The sequence below is a fragment of the Hesperophylax consimilis genome, chromosome 30 (genome assembly GCF_061612785.1).
Source record: "Hesperophylax consimilis isolate HC1 chromosome 30, BYU_Hcon_1.0, whole genome shotgun sequence".
In the NCBI taxonomy this organism is placed as follows: Eukaryota; Metazoa; Arthropoda; class Insecta; order Trichoptera; family Limnephilidae; genus Hesperophylax; species Hesperophylax consimilis.
Genome location: NC_142865.1, coordinates 12,003,282 through 12,024,200, shown reverse-complemented (window position 1 = coordinate 12,024,200; position 20,919 = coordinate 12,003,282). Strand labels below are relative to the sequence as shown.

General features: G+C 35.4%; 2 protein-coding genes across 2 annotated transcripts in view; one reads left to right on the top strand and one right to left on the bottom strand.

Moving 5' to 3' along the window:
- Rcc1 (Regulator of chromosome condensation 1) overlaps nt 1-4,258 on the bottom strand; it is a 39,141-nt gene extending 34,883 nt beyond the window's left edge. The window contains exons 1-2 of the mRNA XM_089649686.1: nt 4,123-4,258; nt 2,785-2,878 (exon numbers count right to left, since the gene is read on the bottom strand). Of these exons, the coding sequence (XP_089505812.1) occupies nt 2,785-2,872 (88 nt within the window). The 5' untranslated portion in view covers nt 2,873-2,878; nt 4,123-4,258. The remainder of the gene's footprint in view (nt 1-2,784; nt 2,879-4,122) is intronic.
- Nucleotides 4,259-9,207: 4,949 nt separating this feature from the next.
- Nucleotides 9,208-20,312, top strand: Glo1 (Glyoxalase 1). The gene is made up of 5 exons (XM_089649418.1): nt 9,208-9,369; nt 12,511-12,577; nt 15,217-15,440; nt 16,671-16,781; nt 19,715-20,312. Exons 2-5 carry the CDS (start codon nt 12,515-12,517, stop codon nt 19,848-19,850), a joined length of 534 nt encoding a protein of 177 aa, XP_089505544.1. The 5' UTR covers nt 9,208-9,369; nt 12,511-12,514; the 3' UTR covers nt 19,851-20,312.
- The last annotated feature ends 607 nt before the right edge of the window (nt 20,313-20,919 follow it).

The following is a 20,919-nucleotide window of genomic DNA, read 5'->3' as shown; positions in this document are numbered from 1 at the left end:
GAAAGACTAAATTATGTAAAGGACGAAATTACAAAAAATTTATCACAAAAGACTGAAATCAAGAAAGACTAATTTCTATGTAAAAAAAAATTGCATTTAATACTGTCATTTACAAAATTGGAACAGATTGTTTGAAGAATTCGAACACGCGATAAACCTGTCCTATAATCATGAAATTATTTTATTAATCAATTAAAATTCTATATTTGAAATGTGTATTTCTTTTGTTAAAATGTTTGACAGACGGTGTTCATTCTAATTAACTTACAAACTATTGATCCGACGTCAGATGGCATCATTGATTATTATTTCGTACATTGTTAATTACTCAGCCAATTAGAAACGCACAAATTTTAACATTTTACGACCATTTTATAAAAGAAAATTATAACACCAGCAATAAAATTTAATATGCAGATGTGTTATTTATGAAACTAGAAATATAGAATATGATTCACGTACAGATTAGTAGGTAACTGCTTTAATGGATGTTAATAGACCTATATCATTTGATTTGATAAGTGAATATTTAATCAGTTAGCTTATCTCCTTACTTAGTCAAATCCATTTAACCTATATTAAGCTGACGTTGCGAAAATGCAATGGTCACCTATCCGGGTCATATTCCGAGAATTTGATAAGAAATCTTCGTTATTTCTACAAGAACTCGTTTAAAAGATCGTACTTACCATTAGAAGAGAGAGAGCAAAACAAGACTCCTTCAAAATTGGATAAAATACGTAATAATAAAACTCGGGTAAGCTGATTTTGAATAATTAATATTATCGTTAAGACGATGCATTACGTCGTGTAATATTTTAAATTGAGCCGCTATCAATAACAACCCTTACGTAGATGGCGATAAGGTTTAAATTCCCGCTTAACACCATCCGCCTGTTATGATTTATGCAAGAAAAAAACATGGCCAAAAAGTGCCTTTTATTTTATTTTGTGGATGTTCAGGCATAAATATTTAATTTTTTTCCAATCATTTTATAAATAACTTAATTTGCCACATTATACAATAAAATCATAACCGAAAATGAGTTCGTAAGTAGGAGATTTTGAACTTTAAAGCAGTTTTCATTGGCCTTATACATTATTTTTTTCTGGGCTTATAAAAAGACTTATCTAAAAAATACTCGATTATTTCAAAGGCCAAGATGTATTCTACTCGCAGTATATAATTAAAGCATCTGAAACATTTCTAGGCGACCAAATTTTCAAACCAAAAACACATGATTTTGCATTACTACGTATGGCATCGCCTTAACAAAAATCGTTACAGAAATTATAATAACTTGTAAGTAATTTCTGATACAGAAATGACTCGAGTATAAACTGGCATCTTGGGATAGTCTAAATTCTTCACAAATCAGTTTCAATTTTCAAAATGACAAACAATTAAAACAATTCTCTATTAAAATATTGTGTTACTATGTGGATTGCTTGTCTGAATTCTTCATACAAGCAGTTGCAATTTTGAAAATCATACAATCAATCAATCAAACATCTAAATTTGAGTTCATTGAATTAGAATTACACGGACAACTGAAATTAGTATTTTTTTAAACCTAACCTCAAAAAGATCATTCTTTGTGGTGTAATTTTGAATAGCATATCTGATTTTCATCAAATTCTGACCACGGGAACTGATAGTGGCGAAATATGGGTTACAAGGTTAAAGACTGATATAGTTAACTTAGCGGGCATCCAAAAGAGAAACTTAAGATGTTTCTTTTGCTAAACTTTTGTGAACTCTAGGAGAGATTTCCTCGCTGAAGGCGGGTGAAATTATGTAAACTTTTTGCCATTTACATAAAGGTTTCACTGTGATATTGAAATATTGTAATGTTAGTAAAAGGACTGTAAATCAGATGACAGGTGATGGGAAGAGATACCGGACAACCATGCATACTCTTCACATACCTACCATTGTCTCGCTTTCATGCTGTTTTTCTCATACATGGCTTCAGTCGCAATTTGGGTAGTGCCGTTGAGCGATAGCTATGTAAATTTGGGTAGCACCGCTCATGCCCTTGAGCGATGGCTACCCGAATATAGGTAGAACCGCTCGTGTCTTTTAGCGATAGCTACCCAAATTTGGGTAATACCGCTCGTGTCTTTTAGCGATAGCTACCCAAATATAGGTAGCACAGCTTGTGTTTTTTTAGCAATAACTACCCAAATTTGGGTAATACCGCTTGTGTCTTTTAGCGATAGCTACCCAAAAATAGGTAGCACAGCTTGTGTCTTTTAGCGATAGATTCAGTCGCACATTTGTAACCACTTGAGCGATAGTTACTTAAATTTGGGTAGCGCCGTTCATGCCTTTGAGTGGTAGCTATGCAAATATAGGTAGCACCGCTTGTGTCTTTTAGTGATAGCTACCCAAAAATAGGTAGCACAGCTTGTGTTTTTTAGCGATAGCTACCCAAATTTGGGTAACACCGGTCATGCTCTTGACCGACAGCTACCCAGATTTGAGTAGCACTGCTCAAGCCCTTAGGCGATAGCTATGTAAATTCAGGTAGCCCCGTTCATGGTCTTGACTGATTTATAATTTTTTTTATAAAACAAAATTATGTGATAAATGATAAAATACAAGTGGATTCATTGGCTTTAAAACCACAGTAAGCATTTTAGATTGTGTTTCCTTATTAATATACGGAAGTATAATTTTAGAATGAGTGCAGTCGTATCTGAAACATTAAGTCTCTATCAAGGATATTTTCGTAAATACACTATCCCTAGAGTGGATAATAATGACTATGCATAGCAAACCTGGTTTCTTCTTAATTTTGGATGATCCTGCTACGGGTTTAACTTCCGCTTTAGAAGCCGTACGCTTTAATCCTCGAGCCGCTGGCATTTTTTTCTGTAAAATACAACAAAGTTCATAAGTAAAAAAAAAAATTATTTAAAAGGAAAACGAATAACCTAACATTTGGATTCTTCCTACTACCATAATTATAGTGGGAAAATGCAGATTGTGCAGTGATGGAGGACTTGGCTAGCAGGAGAATGAATCCGCAACGCCGCTTAGTCACTTAACAATTTTATTTTTCATGTAAGCATCGCACACAATGTCATCCGTGGCTATGAACCTCATCTACGAATTAAAAGGTCGCAGGTTTAAGGTCTAATTAATATTTATGTATTGTGACCAGATCTAAATAGCCAGGTACTTCCCAAGCTTCCACTTCTCCTTGCTTACTTTCCTCTCCAACATACCACAATTCAGGATAGTTATTGTCATGTTTGTCTCACTGGCTGCAATTGGGACTCTTGGCGGGTAATTTTCAACCTTCCTCTCCTAATACCTTCCCCTATTAGGGATGTCAAAGTCCCTCAGGCTCTGAGCAGTTGAGAAGTTAAGGAATCGAAGTAGTAAAAATAAAACTTAATAGTATAATTCACGAAACATTGGTAAATTATATTAAATTTTAACACTTTCAAACATAATGTTTACTCACATTAGTGTTTTCAAGCAACAAGTTTCACTGTAAATGTATTTGTTTTGGTTTTTAAGTCATAAATACAGTTATAAAATTGTAAAAAAAATACACAAATGTACACGATTACACCGGCGTAAGATTTCCTGCCATGACCAAGCTAACTTAATAATGTCGGCCTTGTCATTAACCCGTGACAATCGGCGTACGTGCAAAAGGTATGCGTTTAAATCGAGACATACGGGTAAATTCAGAGAGAATTGTGGCGCTCGAACGCCTCTATTCATAACTGCGGAGAACCGACATGATGGGATGTTAAAAAGAGCAATTAATAGCGGTAAAAATATGCTACTTAGAATCCCGCCTATTCGCAAATCGTCAATGTAGACTAGGCGGGAAAGTATAATGTCGCGCCGCGAACGGCTAATCTAATTATTATCGCTATTGAAGGATTAGAAACATTCCATGTTGCATTACTTGTATGGTTTTGCAACGGCGCGATGTGCATCTTTTCGTTTTCAATGACAAACATTTCGTGTGAGGTTATGTTGTTAAAAAATGACAAAATGCTATTGGCTGTGATGGCCTCCTCGGCGGCAGATTTCACGGCCACTAAAAACCCGCAATGGCGAGATAATAAGATTAATTGATTGAGGAAGGTTGTTACCTGTTGTTTGGGCTATTTATTGGAATATGTATCAAGTTATTTTTGAAGTATTGTAGAGATCTTTATAGCAAAATATTCCCTCGCGCCAAGATTGACGGCGAACTAGGAGCCAACGTACGAGCGGCAATGTTTGTTCTGCTCCTTTATGTTCCGTTCCAATTTCAATTTGCTTTTGCGGACAGGCTGCAATGATAATAGATCAGATTTGAGGGAGGGCAGATTTGAACACTATTATTATAATTTTTATAATCTTGAGATAATTTTTAAATATGACGTAATAATGAATGCTTTGTTTAAATTAACAAAAAATATTATAAATAAAAAACGATTACTATACTGTATAATATTAAACTGTCACTAAAATTTTACTTCTCCTGTGTTATTCCGGACTGCAGCTTTTAGGATGAAGATATCCCTAAATAATCAAAGAAGGGAATTAAATATTGCTATGGTTGGCTAACAGTATTAATTATTTTATTTAAATATTAACAATACCATTTAAAATAAAATACTAATTTTTTATAGTGCAGAAACTGTGTAGAGGTGATTTTTCTTGCTCGTGCGGTAGGTAGTGACCATGTAAAACAATAATCGATGAAAATTATGCTGGTACATAAATGATTTATGATCTTTATTATATTATTTATTTATTAAATAGTAAGCAAACGCTATGTACAACTTGAAACTGTTAGCTTTGTGGTCGATCAAAGTAGGAACCTACAGCCGTGCGACTTATCAACTTTATTTTAAATCCACAGATTTCTTTTGTATCCACACAATTTAAAAGCGATTGGTGAGGCAAGTCGCCATCGTCGTCAGTGAGTGGTTCATTTATGGTCACCATCTTGTTTAAATTTAACCGTGTCAAGCGTAAGTTCTTTTGAAAAGATTTTTTTTTATAATCAGAACCAATTTCTTAACCTGTTTTGACAACGATAGCTTGCTAAATAGATTTGTTTTAAATAAAGACAAACATTTCCGGGTTACAAATAACCTGACAATATTTGAAAATCTCCTACTACCACCACAGTAGAGAAAAGTGTTGCTCGTGTTGTGATGGAGGAATTGAACACACTACGCCTGGATGGGACCCAAACGCGATGTCAACTCGGCCACCGACAGGTCGATTATTTTGATTTTTTAACGTGAAAAAAAGTTTCTCTTAGTGTTAATAACTCTTGCCTTCATAAAATATTCCCAAAACATAAATAAAAACATTTCGTTGATTTGAAAGCAGTCATTTTTACACTCTTATGTAATTCCTCATCGAAAAAATATCCAATTTTTCAAAGTCAAAGCATAATCAAAAGCCAACAAATTTAACAAGGATCAAATCTCTAAGATTTCCCCAATTGCATGTGAAATTTTAAGTGCCATAAGTACCATGTCTTCAGCTGTAGCATCCAAAACTGCTAATTTAGAAGGAGAACTGCGTGCATACAAGGATATTAGAGCAAATCCTTCGCAAAACAACTTTAATATTTGCGAGGCAATTTCGGAAATGAATGAACAACAAGTGCGATCTAAAAATATTATTATTTGCAATGTGCCCGAAAGCATTAAAGCGACAGAAGCTGGCAGGATCTTGGATGACCAGGCAGCTGTCACCAGTATAATCGGTGTAATCGACAATTCAGCAAATGAAAATATTTCTAAATTTTATAGAGTTGGAAAATTATTAAATGACAAGCCTAGACCAATAAAAATAGAACTACAAAATTCAACACAATCCAGAAATATTCTAAGCAAACGAAGTCTTCTCAAGAACAATGTCAGAATTTACCCCGACTCAACACCGGCGCAACAAAAATTTCTGAGCGATCTGAGGGTTCAGCTGGAAAAAAGGAAAGAAAATGGTGAAGATGTCACCATAAAATACATTAACTCCACCCCCCGAATCGTGCCGAATCGACCAAAAAACTAGGAAGTTACAAAAATATTCAAGAAATCCCACCTAACCGAACCAGAACCATAAAAATCTATTATCAAACCATCCGCGGACTGCGATCAAAACTCGATGACCTACAAGCAGCTCTACCTTCTCATCATCATGACATCATTATACTTACGGAAACCTGGCTAAACTCGGAAATCAAATCGACTGAACTCGGTCTTACTAACTACAAAGTATTTCGTTGCGACAGAAACGTCAGATCAAGTTCCAAGTCAAGAGGTGGAGGAGTTTTAATTGCAATAAAACAGAAGTTGTCAGCAAGAAAATTAACCACGAAACACAATAACATCGAACATATTTTTGTGCAAATAACGACTCCTCTCGAGAAAATTATATTTGGAACGGCCTATCTACCACCACTTTCTGACCCTCAGTCATATAGAAACCACTGTCAAGACATCGAAACAATTTCATCAAAATATCCTGACTCGAAAATTGTTATTCTTGGGGATTATAACTTACCAAACTTAATATGGAAAGCAAATAACTGTGGTCTCATCATAAACGAAAGTGAAAACGATCGTGCACGTGAAATTTTGGACATGGTAAACTTTCTAAACTTTCATCAACATAATTTTATATATAACAGTAACAATCGCTTATTAGACTTAGCTTTATCAAACTATCCTAAAATGTCTGTTGAACTCTCAAATGATCCACTTCTACCTATAGATAATCATCATCCTCCCCTATACATTAAATTAAATATGATATGTGATAATGAAAGGAAACCTTCACAAAGCGTCCTAAACTTTAAACGAGCCGACTTCGACTCAATTAACTCCTATTTCTCAAATACAGACTGGTCTTTTTTATCCGATGAAAGCGTTGATGAATCGTTAGATAAACTTTATTTATATTTTTCTAATACTATTGAATCCTATGTACCTTTTTACACACCGAGAAGCTATACCTACCCGGTTTGGTTTTCATCAGAGCTTACAGCCTCTCTTCAGCAAAAAAAGAGTCAACACAAAAAATTCAAACAAAGTAAATCCATAAATGATTATATAATCTTTAGCGAAACTAGGAAAAAATGTAAAGATCTTTCCAAACAATGTTACAAAATGTACATAACCTCTGTCGAGGACACTGTCTTTAAATCCAAAAACCTTTGGAAATTTCTTAAAAAAATGAACAATGAAAACACAGACTACCCGCCAATAATGCATATGAATGGAATCAGTGCAAACAATACACAGGATATTGTAAACCTTTTTTCGGACTTCTTCAAAAATGTATATGATGAAGACACTCCAGATGATAAAATACCCGAATACAAATTTAATATGACCACAAACTTAACAAACTGCCAAATCACACAAAAGTGTTGCGAACAAAAATTACTTTCCTTAGACACTGACAAATCCGCTGGCCCAGACAACATTCCACCAATATTCCTCAAAACATGCTCTAATACATTATCTAAACCACTTACATTACTATTTAACCGTCTCTTGTCCCTTGGACATTTTCCAGACCGCTGGAAATCTAGCTTCATTACACCGATCTACAAAAAAGGAGACGATACTGACATAGCTAATTATCGCCCCATTTGTATACAGTCAGTACTGCCAAAGCTTTTTGAATCATTGGTCCTTGATGAAATCTATCCCAAATTAATAAAATTAATTAATCAAAAACAGCACGGTTTTATCAAAGGAAGATCCACCGCAACTAACTTAACGGTATTTCAAAACTTCATTATACAATCATTTGCAGAAAATAAACAAGTCGACTGTATATATACAGACTTTTCGAAGGCATTCGACAAAGTATCCCATAAACTACTAATCCAAAAACTATTTGCTCTAGGAATAAGGGATAACATGCTAAAATGGTTTAGTAGCTATTTGTCAAATCGTAAACTGTTCGTTAAAATAAAATCTTGGATGTCGAAAGCTTTCCGGGCTACCAGTGGCCTACCGCAAGGTAGTCACCTTGGCCCGGTTTTGTTCCTCATTTTCATCAATGATATAACCAATTGCTTCAACGATGTCGAGGTATTGCTCTTTGCAGATGACGTCAAACTATACAAGAAAATAACTGATATAAATCATTGCCATATACTACAGTCAAATATTAGTAACTTTAGAGATTGGTGCGTTCAAAATAATTTATTTTTAAATGTAGTAAAGTGCAAAACCTTGACTTTCTTCAGAAACAAAAATCCTGTTTTATTCGAATATTCCATCAATAACATAGCTTTAGAAAGAGTCACGGAAATGAGAGATCTTGGAATTATTTTGGATGAAAAACTAAGTTTCACCAATCATATCCATCAAATTGTGAACAAAGGTATGAAAACACTAGGCTTTGTATTAAGAACAACTAAAAACTTTAATTCTTTGCAAGCCATTAAACTATTATACGTATCTCTAGTAAGAAGTCTAATTGAATATAACTCAGTAGTTTGGTCTCCATCTTATAAAATTCACATTAACAACATTGAGCGAATACAAAAAAAATTTCTACGTTTTATAAATTTTAAATTAAATATCCCTGTCGAAGACTTAAAATACAATTTCTTACTAAATACTCTAAAAATACATACATTAGAAGATAGACGTAAAATAAACGATTAAACGTTCTTATTCAAAATACTTAACTCTAAATTCGACTGTTGTGAACTCCTGCAACTTATAAACATACATACACCCACAGTAACAACACGACAAAATACAATATTCTACAGCAGCACACATAAGCGTAACTACATTGCCCACTCTCCGATACAACGACTTCACACCATGGGAAATCATTACTTGGGTGATGTTGACATATTCAATACCAACTTGGCAAGTTTTGTGGATCATTTAAAACATTTATTTCAACAATACTCCTAAACAAATCATGTAAACCAACAAATAGCTGTAATTTTCTGTTTTTGTTTCTTGTGTTTGTATGACTTGTTGCATAGCTTTTATCAAATGTAATTTTATTCTTATTTTTTATGTTTGAAAGTATTTGTCAAATTAAAATTATACTACCAACCATGTAAAAGCCCTCTGGGCGTTAAATAAATAAATAAAAAAAAAAAAAAAAATAATGTTGCATTATAACAATGAACCCCGATATCTTCCATATAAAAATCTGACGTCTATATTTCGTGCAATTCATGAACACCTGTTACCTGCAAAAGTACTTTACCATAATAATATTATTTCTACTTTGACTTTCTACTTCCACTACTTGTGCAACAAACTGCAACCAACCAACTACTTGTAGTCATTATTGTACTACAAACTGAAAGACCGGTCAATTATTTGTGCAATATCTACAACTGCATCAAAGTACGTACTTATATCCGCTCGGCTTTATTTATTGTTTTAACCCGGTTGACTGGGATTATCGCCGCTTACAATAATAATAATTTTTTCAATTTATAGTCTTATCTTAACAAAGTAGGTACATACGTGAGTGGTTTATTTATGGTACCTACTACAGTACTACTGAACACTGTTGTTACTAAAAATAATGATTTTATCATGCATCGAAACCATCTCTGATTAATAATTACTTTAACCTGCTGTTTGTTTTTTTGCTCGTTATCGCATTGTATAATAAATTATTATTGTTAATTTTTGAGATACGGTTTGACACATTTCAAGAGAAGATATGAATTTATCAGTTATAATAAATTATTAAACTTTTCATATTCTACCGTCCGAAGCCAGTGGGACTGTGGCATGTGTGAGGCTGAAGGGTTTAGGGGGGAGGGAAGGAGACTGGAAAGGGGATGGTTGGGAAGTGTCTTGCTATTCAGATCTGGTCAATAAACATCATAAATAACATATGTACCTCGGTTTTGTCAGTTAACAGTAAGGTCAATCCCACTCTCGTCGGTATGAAATCAACAAATCGTGATTTAAATATTTTACAAGATTTCCGAAAAACATTATTTAAAAAGAAAAAATTTGTAAACTGCGGTAGTGACCCATGTGTGAGTCTAATCAGTGCAACTTTGCACAAAATTGTTTGCATTCTGTGGCACGCGACTGACGGATCTGTGAGGCATCGGTGTAAGTTCTGTCAGAACTAGCCAACCAATCACAGGGAGTTTAAGTCTCTTACGGTTTTAATCGACGATTTATTAATTGAAGCATTGAAAGGACAAGAGGTGTTACCTACCTAACACTCGTTTTTCTATTATTATCCCAAACAGTAGTCTAGTTCCTGTTTTACCACATGACAAAAACTCATTTCAAACTGACATACATAAATGTCTCTATGCGTATAAAACTACAGTAATGAAGCACGCCGTTTATCCGTCCACAGTGAAACATCTTTCGGTGGGTTTTTACTTGCAACATCATTAAATTTGTTCGATGGTTGGAAAAAGGGTGTAGTACCCATGTACAAAAAACACAATTTGTGAATATTTAGGGCAGCTATTTAATTTTCTTACTATTTATATCGCATAACAGATAGTTTGCCCGTGTTTTGTAATCATTTTTAATCACCAAACACAAAGATTCATCGAAATATAATGAAAAGTTAAAACGCTAAAAACTTTGAATGCGCTTATCCCCCTATCTACTTTCCGCCCAATGCTTCAATTGTATGTACAATAATATACAATTATTATAGGTTGATAGATTGCATGCAGTTGGAAATAGTATATGTGAATATAGTAACAAGAAGGCTATAATAACATACCTCAATAATAATAAAGGTTATCATTGGTCTATCTTCTGCGTGGGTTCTAAATAATTTAAATACCAAATTTTGCTTCATGCTTACTGTTTCACTAAATTATTATGCACTACAGAATGGACAAACTCCAAAAGGATATCTGAACACTTCAGAGCATGTAAACTCGGCCACCTTGACAAATCGGCAACTGCCGAGCATTTAATATTGAAACCGGACATTACTTTGGATTTGTTCCTGAAATCCTGGGGAGACCCAAAATATATAGAGCAGGACTGATTACGGAGGAAATTAAAATTCATAAAAATCCCGTAAATATTAATAGAGACGATGGAGCTGAGCTCAGTTGTTCTTGGTATCCGGTAATTGACGGCTACACCAAAACTAAACGCAGAACACCATTTTAAAATTATATGTTAATGTCAGCGCTTAGAGGGTCGGAGCTGGCAACACGGTATCGCATCTTCATACATAAGCACCCACTTCACCACAACCTTAGATTCAGAGATGTGCAAAATGGGTACCCAAAACCATTTGAAATGCAAAATGGAAATGGGTCAAAACTTTTCCATTTGAAAATGCAAAATGGGTTTTAGAAAAGCATTTCAAATGCAAAATGCAAAATACCTATTTTCAAAATGCATTGAAAATGCAAAATGGTTTCTAAGGTCAAACAATTAAAATAATTATAGAATTTTTAAACAATTTTGTCATTTAATAATGGACATCAATGTAGAACAAACATATTACATGATAGTAAATCCAAAAACCCCACGACTACAGATTATGAAACCACAAAAAAATTGCGCGGGACTAATGTTGCCAACGTAAAAACATAGAAACTGCTATCTAACATTTTATATTACAGCGTCATGGCCGGGGCCCCATGTTCAGTATTTGAATCAGTATTTTTTGTAATGGTATCACTCAATTGCCAGGGCTCCTACCAGGGAGCAACTTGACAAATGTAAATTATCTCTCATAGCGAGGTTGAGGACCGACTGATATTTGGGGCTTATAAAAAAAAGATGAGGTGGAGATAGTAGGAAGAATGTTGCAAAAAAGCATTTAAAATGGAAAATGCATTGCGAAAAGCATTTAAAATGCAAAATGGTTTTTATAAAAGCATTTAAAATGCAAAATGGAAAATACCCATTTTGCATTTTGCATTTCCATTTGAAATGGATTTATTTGAAATAAAGCACATCTCTGCTTAGATTGCACATCTGCCCTGATGATGGACACTGCAATGCTGTCCGAAACGTTGGCTAAAGAAGGAGGTAGTGCAACACGGCATAATACCCTAAAAACAAATCACTGTAATACTTTTGGCTGTGAAAATATCAAATCATACCTATTATGTACTAGTTGTACCCCGCCACTCTTTGTTGTGGCTCAGTCTGTCTTTGCAGATAGAGAAACAAATGGCGCTACTTTTCAATAAAAAACGTGTTTATACCTGCCAGAGGTGACAACCATATAATATAGGTACATAAAAACACACGCGTATTCGACTGCAACGTTGTGTCAAAATTTCAAAGCAATCGGTGAAGAAGTTTCGGAGATTTAAGATTTCGAACAAACGAACATTTAAATTTTTATTTATATAGATATCATATGTTGTACGGGTGTATAATATAAATAAATAAACAGTAAAACTTACATATTTAGAATCAGCATTTGTTGATCTACATGAATAGATGTAAGCCATAATATTTTTCATTTGAGTTCCATAATGGCAGCCAATGTAATGTTATAATTTATGAAATATTTGGTTTCAGAAACATGGCAGGTCTAACAGACGAAGAGGCGAATAACCTTTGCAATGTCAAAGATGCGGATACCCAGGTATTGCATTTTTTATTTCGATATAAGCATTTGTTATGTAAGACGGAAGGTTTATAAAACTGGGACAGCCTCCTTTGGTCAGGACACATAACAACCACAAATGAAGAAAACCTACCACCAAAGAGACTCTTCAAAAGAGACAAAGGATTATTGGAAGACATGTGTCTTGTTTTGTTTCATGTTTCGTTTCATGTTTCGTTTAGATCAGAGGTTCCCAAAGTGGTTTATATGGACCCCCAGGGGTCGATATTGGCTCTATGTCAGCGAGAAAAAAATTTGGGGGTCCACGATATTCAAATGGGGGTACATACGAGCGGACCCTCATTTACCTCAAGTCAACATATAGGAGTTCCGTAGATGACACAATAACAAACACAATTATAATAGACTGAGAAATTACTTATTTGATATTTGCATTTTTATATTTCGTAAAGTTGTTAATTGAGGTATATAAATAGAGCAAAACATTGCACATTGGAAGCCGCGAATTTTCCTAGTTCCCCAATTTGTTTTTGAAAAACGTCCAGGGTAACAATGAGGTTCAACATTTAAATGTACTTTACATAGACTTTAAAACTAAGTTTGAGGACATTTTGACTATCGAAATGGAACGTTTAAGAATCGGAAAACATGTGACAAGAAGAAATGACCGGAATAAACACTGACAAAGAACTTAAGGGGCAGTTCTGTAGGGCTAGCTACAGAAAGAAATTCCCGTTGCTTATCCTGCTTCATTTTGTGACGTTAATAGTTTCAGGAAAATTCAATATTCGGCAGGCACGGTGTATACGGAAAAAAAAATATTTGGCAAATGGTCTACGGGGCAAAAAAGTTTGGGAACCTCTGGTTTAGATGTATTAGTATTATCTTCTTCTTCAAAGATAGATCTATTTAAATTTTGATTTAGTTTACGTGAATGAACGAATTCCTATCTTGAAAGCACCAAATTAACCCATTTCCTGACCCAATTGAGCTGAAATTCTTGAGATAGACTCGTTACCGATGCATTCTATCAACTTTTGGTGGCAGTCACGCACACACGCGGACATATGCTCTGAAATTGGATGACATTACAGTAGTTAATAATCAGCATTTGGCTCAGTTGTTAGTGCGATTGACTACACTCCCTGGGGAGGAACGTTCAATCCTCAGTCAAATAAAAATAATGTATTTTTAAACACATCAGCTTAAAAATAGATGTACAGTGGTACCTCGACATACGAGTGCCCCAACATACGAGTTTTTCGAGATACGAGCCGGCGAGCAAGTGATTTTTTGCTTTGACTTACGAGCGAAATTCGAGATACGAGTTCGGTTTAGCAGGTCAGGTTAAGTTGTGTTCGCGTTTTGTGTTGTGTTTACATTTACATTTATAGTTGTAGTTCATTTATTTTTATAACCATGGATCGGAAGAAAGTTTGTGAAAAGTCAAGTGCTAAGAAAAAGATGATGAGTATTGAATTAAAACGTGAAATTATAGAAAAACATGAGCAAGGTGTTCGAGTTGATGACTTGTCGAGGCAGTATGGGCGTAGTACGTCCATGATATGTACTGACATGGAAATCCATGGGCCTAGAGGTGGAAGAGAGAGACTTGAACGAACTCGTCGAAGAGCACACCCAGGAACTGACGACTGAGGAGATACAAGAGTTACAGTCACAGCAGCATACGGATGTTATGCAAGAAATTGGCTTCGAGGAGTCAGAGGAGGAGGAGGTTATTTCTACAAGTGAGATAAAGGAGATCTTAGAAATGTGGGAGAGAGTTTCACAGTTTGTGGAAAAGAAACACCCAGAAAAAGTTGCAACAGGTCGTGCATCTGATCTTTTTAATGACACTTGCCTAACTCATTTCCGGAACATTCTGAGAGGGAGGAAGAAACAAACCTCCTTGGACATGTTTTTTTTCTAAACGGCCTTCAGGTGAAAGCGAGAAAAATGTAGCGAAAAAGGCAAAGACCAGTAAGGATATCTAATTTATTTATTTACATTTTCTGTTTTTGTACAATAAATATTTGTCATTTATAAATACGTTTTTATTATTCAAAACCACGTAACAAAAATAACTGGGGTGACATTTTGGGGGTTGGAACGGATTAATGGTAGTCTAATTGTTTTGTATGGGGACATCTGCATCGATATACGAGTAATTCAAGATACGAGCAAGGTTGCGGAACAAATTAAACTCGTATGTCGAGGTACCACTGTATTATAATAAAAACACACTTTTACGGGTTAATTTTTTTCCTTTTTTGCTTTCAGGAGTTTGAATTGAATAACATCACCTATAACAAACACTTCCTAGCAAATATAGTAGTGGAAGCACGGAACAAACTTCCACAACATGTCATCGATGCTATTAATATATACAGCTGCATTGGATTTTTGTTATTTGTTTTTGGGGTGTTATGCCGTGTTGCTCTAACTCCTTCTTTAGCCAACGTTTCGGACAGCATTGCAGTGTCCATCATCAGGGCAACTCCATTGGATTCTCATTTGGAGAGAAGAAAGAATTAACTTATTTTAAAATTTAAAACATTTCAATTATTGTTAAATTTATTGTGAAATCAGATATGAGCGCACGCTGATGCTGCCTGCTCATCAAATAATAATAATAACTAGTTTTTGTTGTCTTCCAGGACTTCCTCTTCCAGCAGACCATGTACCGCATCAAGGACCCGCGGCGGAGCCTGCCGTTCTACTCGCGCGTACTGGGCATGACCCTGCTGCAGAAGCTGGACTTCCCCGACATGAAGTTTTCCCTCTATTTCATGGGGTACGAGGATCCGGCAGACGTGCCTCAGGACCCGAAGGCCCGCAGGTGCTGGGCGATGAGCAGGAAGGCCACATTGGAACTTACGCAGTAAGTTAAATATACAGAGTGTTGCGGTGGCAGTTTACGCAATGAGGCAGGGTATATTGAAAACATAGTATAAGCCTCAGACATATTACTCTACAGGGATCAACGCTTATTTGGGAGTGGCATATGCAGAATATATGTTGAGGTATCACACTACGCTATAGTCTCCCTCGAGAGAGGCTCCTCCGATTACCTCTCACCCCAGAAGATAGGTGGAAACTTGAGTGGCAAACGGCCAACGTGGGAAATGCCCATCTTATACAGGACCCCACCGAGAGACAGCCTGGGTTTTCATTGCCTCGCAAAACCTGGTCCTCCATCAATAGGTTAAGATGCTCCCATAGCCGCTGTGCCCACATGATGCACAGATGGGGCCTTAAAGAGTCGGCGATGTGTGAATGTGTTGCGGTGTAGACCACCGAACATGTGGTCAATGATTGCCCGCTCCATTCATTCCCCGGCGGGATTGATGAGGTTCACATGGCGACGCCTGAGGCCCTAGAATGGCTCGCAGACCTAGATGTCCCCCTCTGACCCCCCCACCATACGAAAGAAGAATAGTCTTCCTCGGGAGAGTAGGTCAGATCAATTGGGGAATTGCCGCGGAATATCATCTCTTTGTACGGGATTTGTCATCTTGACAGCTGACTGCCGCGGGATCTCAGCGTTCCGTAAATTGATCTGACTAAGGCAGGAGAGGGGGTCGCATCATTTTAAAATATTGCCTGGCTAGCAGATTATGGAGTATTATCGTCGCCACGCCCACACTTATAACACATCATTTGTCAGGTGTGACTGGTCTGTACGGGACTGTATAGCGAGCGATACGGTATTATACAAAATGCTTTTATGCTTATAGCGTAATGTGTCGCCACCCTAAATATTACCCATTTATTTCACTCGTCCAATCGTCTTTAATATATATATATATAACTCATACCGGCCGGCCACATGTGGATTTCAGCTCGCCGAGATGCACAATACAGTACAACGTACGCAGTACGAAGTGAGGCAGACGTAGGGCCCGACTCCGAGAGCTGCTGATTTCATGTAGACGGAGGGGGGTGGAGAAGTCCCATGCAATCGAAATGAAAGGCAGCTGACATGGTCACATGGTTTTTAGTTTGAGGCGTGCCTCACAACACTTCCAAATTCTAAATAGTTTATTTCATTGTTTTTGATTCTTCAATCTCCATACTTGTTATGTTTCTATAATACATACCTTTTTTCCAGCAACTGGGGAACGGAAGCAGATGATAGCACCTACCACAATGGAAACTCTGAACCCCGAGGGTTTGGTCACATTGGACTAATGGTACCAGATGTTCAGGCAGCTTGCGACAGGTAAAATGCGGTATTTTTTTTTTTCAATAGTGGAATAATTCAATGAGTAAAACCTTAAATTGTAAGACTCTCGAACGAAAGAAGTGAAACAGAAAAAAAATTTAATCCTAGACTTGTAGAAAAGTCAATAGATGTCGCACATTAAAATAAAAATGGACATATTTATCTAAGACACTATCTAGATTACATTTAGTTCGGGTAAAATCTTGCAATCATACATAAAGATAGCAGCCAAAAAAATATGCATTAAGAAAATGAAGATAATTTTCCATAAAAAAAATCTATATGGTTCATATAGCTGTAATTTGATATAGCTTAGTAGTCAGAGCAATTCCCCTGCAAGGAACACTTTTTAATTTTAAATTTTTTTTAATTTTTTTAATTTTTTTATTTTTTTTATTAAATATCAAAATAATATACAAAAATCAAAAAGTCCCAATAAACTACTTTAAAGTAGTTTGTCATTGGGTGCTTTTAACTTAAACAGATTATATCAAATGTATACATTCATATCATGAGAGGTGTAATACAATAAAAATAAAAACAAAAAACAATTAAAGCGTATGCAGTTAGAAATAGTTTGTATTAGAGTCTAGTACAAACTATTTCTTTCAGCTAGCCAATTTTTCAACAAAAAATTTCTTTTTATATTTGTACATTTTTTGATTTCTGCAGGTAACATATTTAAACAATTTGGTATCATGTAGTCTAGCGTTCTTTGTCCATATTTGTTTACATGCTTTGGTACGATTAGTCCTTCATTTAATGTAAAACGAGTATTGTAAGTGTGTTCCAGTCTATTTATGTACATAGGGCTATTTATGTGCTGAAAAATTATTTTATACCACATAATTGCTCTTACCGAGAGGATTTTCAGATTTTGATAAAGGTATGGAACATTATGCCTTTGTTCATATAAACTTTTATGAGCTAATAATTTAACAAGAGAATTGAAACTACTTATCGTATCAGACAAGCGATAAAGTACGTACCAAAATAATTTTATGAATTAATAATAATTCTTTATTCGAAATGCTTATTTCTTTTGTTAAATTGCTTTACAGATGCTTAGATGAAAAAATAGAGTGAAGATAGGTTACTGAGACAATGTGCATGGTTTCACTGAAGTAGGTCCAGTGAACATACTTTAGCGACCCGTTCATATACATTTTCTTTGAATGACTATCCTTATCATAAATGGTGCTATATTTTTTGTTCGATCCGTGCGAATGTAGCGTGTCATGTATATATATATATATATATTATTATATATATATATATTACGTCATTGGATAGATCTTGTAATTTTTCAAATTTACCATTTTTGAAAGGTAAATTTCTATTTTTTATAGATACTTTCAACTTTACTAATCCTACAATTATAATATCCCGTGATTTTTCACAGCTCATTTTTTTTCATTCTCAGCCTTTCAAAATAAAAATTTAACCTTTTGAAAGTTAGTAAATTTGTCATAAGACAAGACACATTATATTTACACTAATCGAACAAAAAATGTAGCACCCATAGACATATGAATATTAGTAGACCTGCCCTAAGTGATTAAAAGCGTATTATCCCCACTCCCCATACCGGTTCCATTGGAGCCGGCTGTGCTCGCGTATGGCCTCAAGTGAAATTTGAAAACGTGACGTCATCATTCTTGTGCGAACTATGGTCGAGGCATCATCGGTTCATTTTACGAAATAACACAGCAAAATGTTGAATTGTACTATGAAAACTTGTAAAAATAGATGTGAAAAAGAGAATAAACCCAATTGTCGTATTACATTCCATATATAAGCATTATTTTACTTTATTTTAAGCATATTCACATCGTATAATATGAATCAGTTGTTACTATCACATCGAGAAACGTCTGGACGCGAAACACAAAGCTGGTTGGTTGCTGGGAAGTAAATTATGAACATTTATAAAAGTGTCTTAACTAAATACTTAAACGAAATATTCGACTCTGAAAATAGAACCGAATTTTTTTGCCGAATTTGGACTTCGCAAATTTGTTCATAACGTGGCGAGTAATTTGCGCTCCCATGTAAAAATGTCTATTCATTCAAAAGCAGATTTTACTTTTAAGAAGTAAATGGTGATATTATAATGCGAGATGCCTATTTACTGTCATTGATTTATTGACGAATCACAGTCAGCTTCACTCCCTTCGTTCTTCAACAGTTGATTTTACCCCTCGCCATTATCTTCTCGTCTATTAATTCCTATGTCTGTGGTACCACTTATGAAAAGGATAGCTATTCAAATAATATGAACGGGCAACTAAAGTGTGTCCACTGGACCTAGTTCAGTGAAACCACGAGCATTCTCTCAGTAACATATCTTCGCTCTATTAATTCAAGCATCTTTAAAGTTAAACAAACATTTAGGCCTTAGACACATTATGCGCGCATAAATTGGCCGTGGCATGTACGTATTATATGTTGGGTTGACACACTACGCTATAATCTTACTCAGGAGAGAGGGTCTGATCAATTGGGGGACTGCCGCGGAATATCATTTCTTTGTATGGGATCTGTCACTTTGACAGATGACAGCCACAATATTACGGCACTCCGTGAATTGTTCTGACCCCTTCTCCTGCCGTAGGTAAATCTCTGAAAAAAGGTACAGCTAGTGAATTAATATTATTTCAGTACCTACTTTATCGCTTTTCTGAAATGATTATGTACTTATTGACAGTTCAAAGTTTGAAAATTATATCTGTACCTCAGAAGTCAAAGGTGGGTACATTTTTGAAATTGTTCAGGAGAGGGGAAATAGTAAAAGTTTTCCTTTGAACTCATTTTCACAAAAAACTGGACAGTTTTTGATTTTTTACTTCTGATTTACAGATATTATGTCAGGTTACCCAATTTACTAATTTGTATGTTTAGTGTTTCGTTTTAATGTTTTTATTTTTTAGGTTTGAAAAGTTGGGTGTGGAGTTTGTGAAGAAGCCGCAGGATGGAAAGATGAAGGGCCTGGCCTTCGTCAAGGATCCCGACGGCTACTGGATAGAGATCTTCAACGCTGGCACCGTGGCAAGCATGATCGGATAACTGGATATCAGCTGGTCTCGGAGCTACTTCTTCCATCTTCTGTCTTCCTCCATTGTCTCTCAGACTAATTTGTTTGCTTTTGGGATCAGTTCATTTGGTCTCATACAAATCGTTACGTATCCCTTACATTCAAATCTATAAATTAACCATAGAAGAATTACAATGTACACATCTATGATAAAACCAAAGTTTCCGACTCTCCTTCTCTCCTCTCCACTCCTCTTTGATTCCCTAAAGGTCCCACAAGGGAAAATTTGAAATTTGCTAGTAGTACATAATTATAAGGACATCACATTTGAAACACGTTTCTCAGCAATCAATAGATATCTCATTGTATCTATATTATAATGTAATCTATATCTATATTTTGTTAACTATACATATATCATTGTTGACTAATTTTATTACTTTTTTTCTGGCTTAAATACTTTTTGTAAAATTTATAATAAATATTTAGTAAAACCATTTTTTTTTATTATGTACTAGCTTGTACCCTGCCACGCTGTCTGTTTGTGTTATGATATTTTATTTAGTCATTCGTCTGTGCAGATGGAGAAACAATAGCGCTTGTTGCTTTTACGTCCAACAGATGGCGCTGTTTTAAAAAAACATGTTTTTACCTGTCAAAGACGACCTCTATACAATATACAACGTTGTGTAAAAATTTCAAAGTAATTGGTGAAGAACTTTTGGAGATTTAAGATTTTGAACAAATGAATATTCACATTTTTATTTATATAGAAGATAGGTTTACTTCTTTTTTACATTAATACTACACAGAATGTCTTTTTAAGAAGAGGAAGTTCCGGGAAGGATAAAAGTATGAGGGGTGGTTAGGAATCTGGTGATCTGTGTGACCAGGAGTGACGGACATATGAATCCATTCCTCCCACTGCGGTGCAAGGCGACAGGACAAGAAAGTCCAGCTGAAGAGATCAAAGGATCTCACTTAACTGGCTCTCCTGATCCGGCTTGCCACGCAGTTGGTGGGCAGACGCATTCGCAAACCAAGACCTGGACATAAATAACCCCAGGAACCCGGCCATCCCCTGCTAAGTCACCTGCTGTA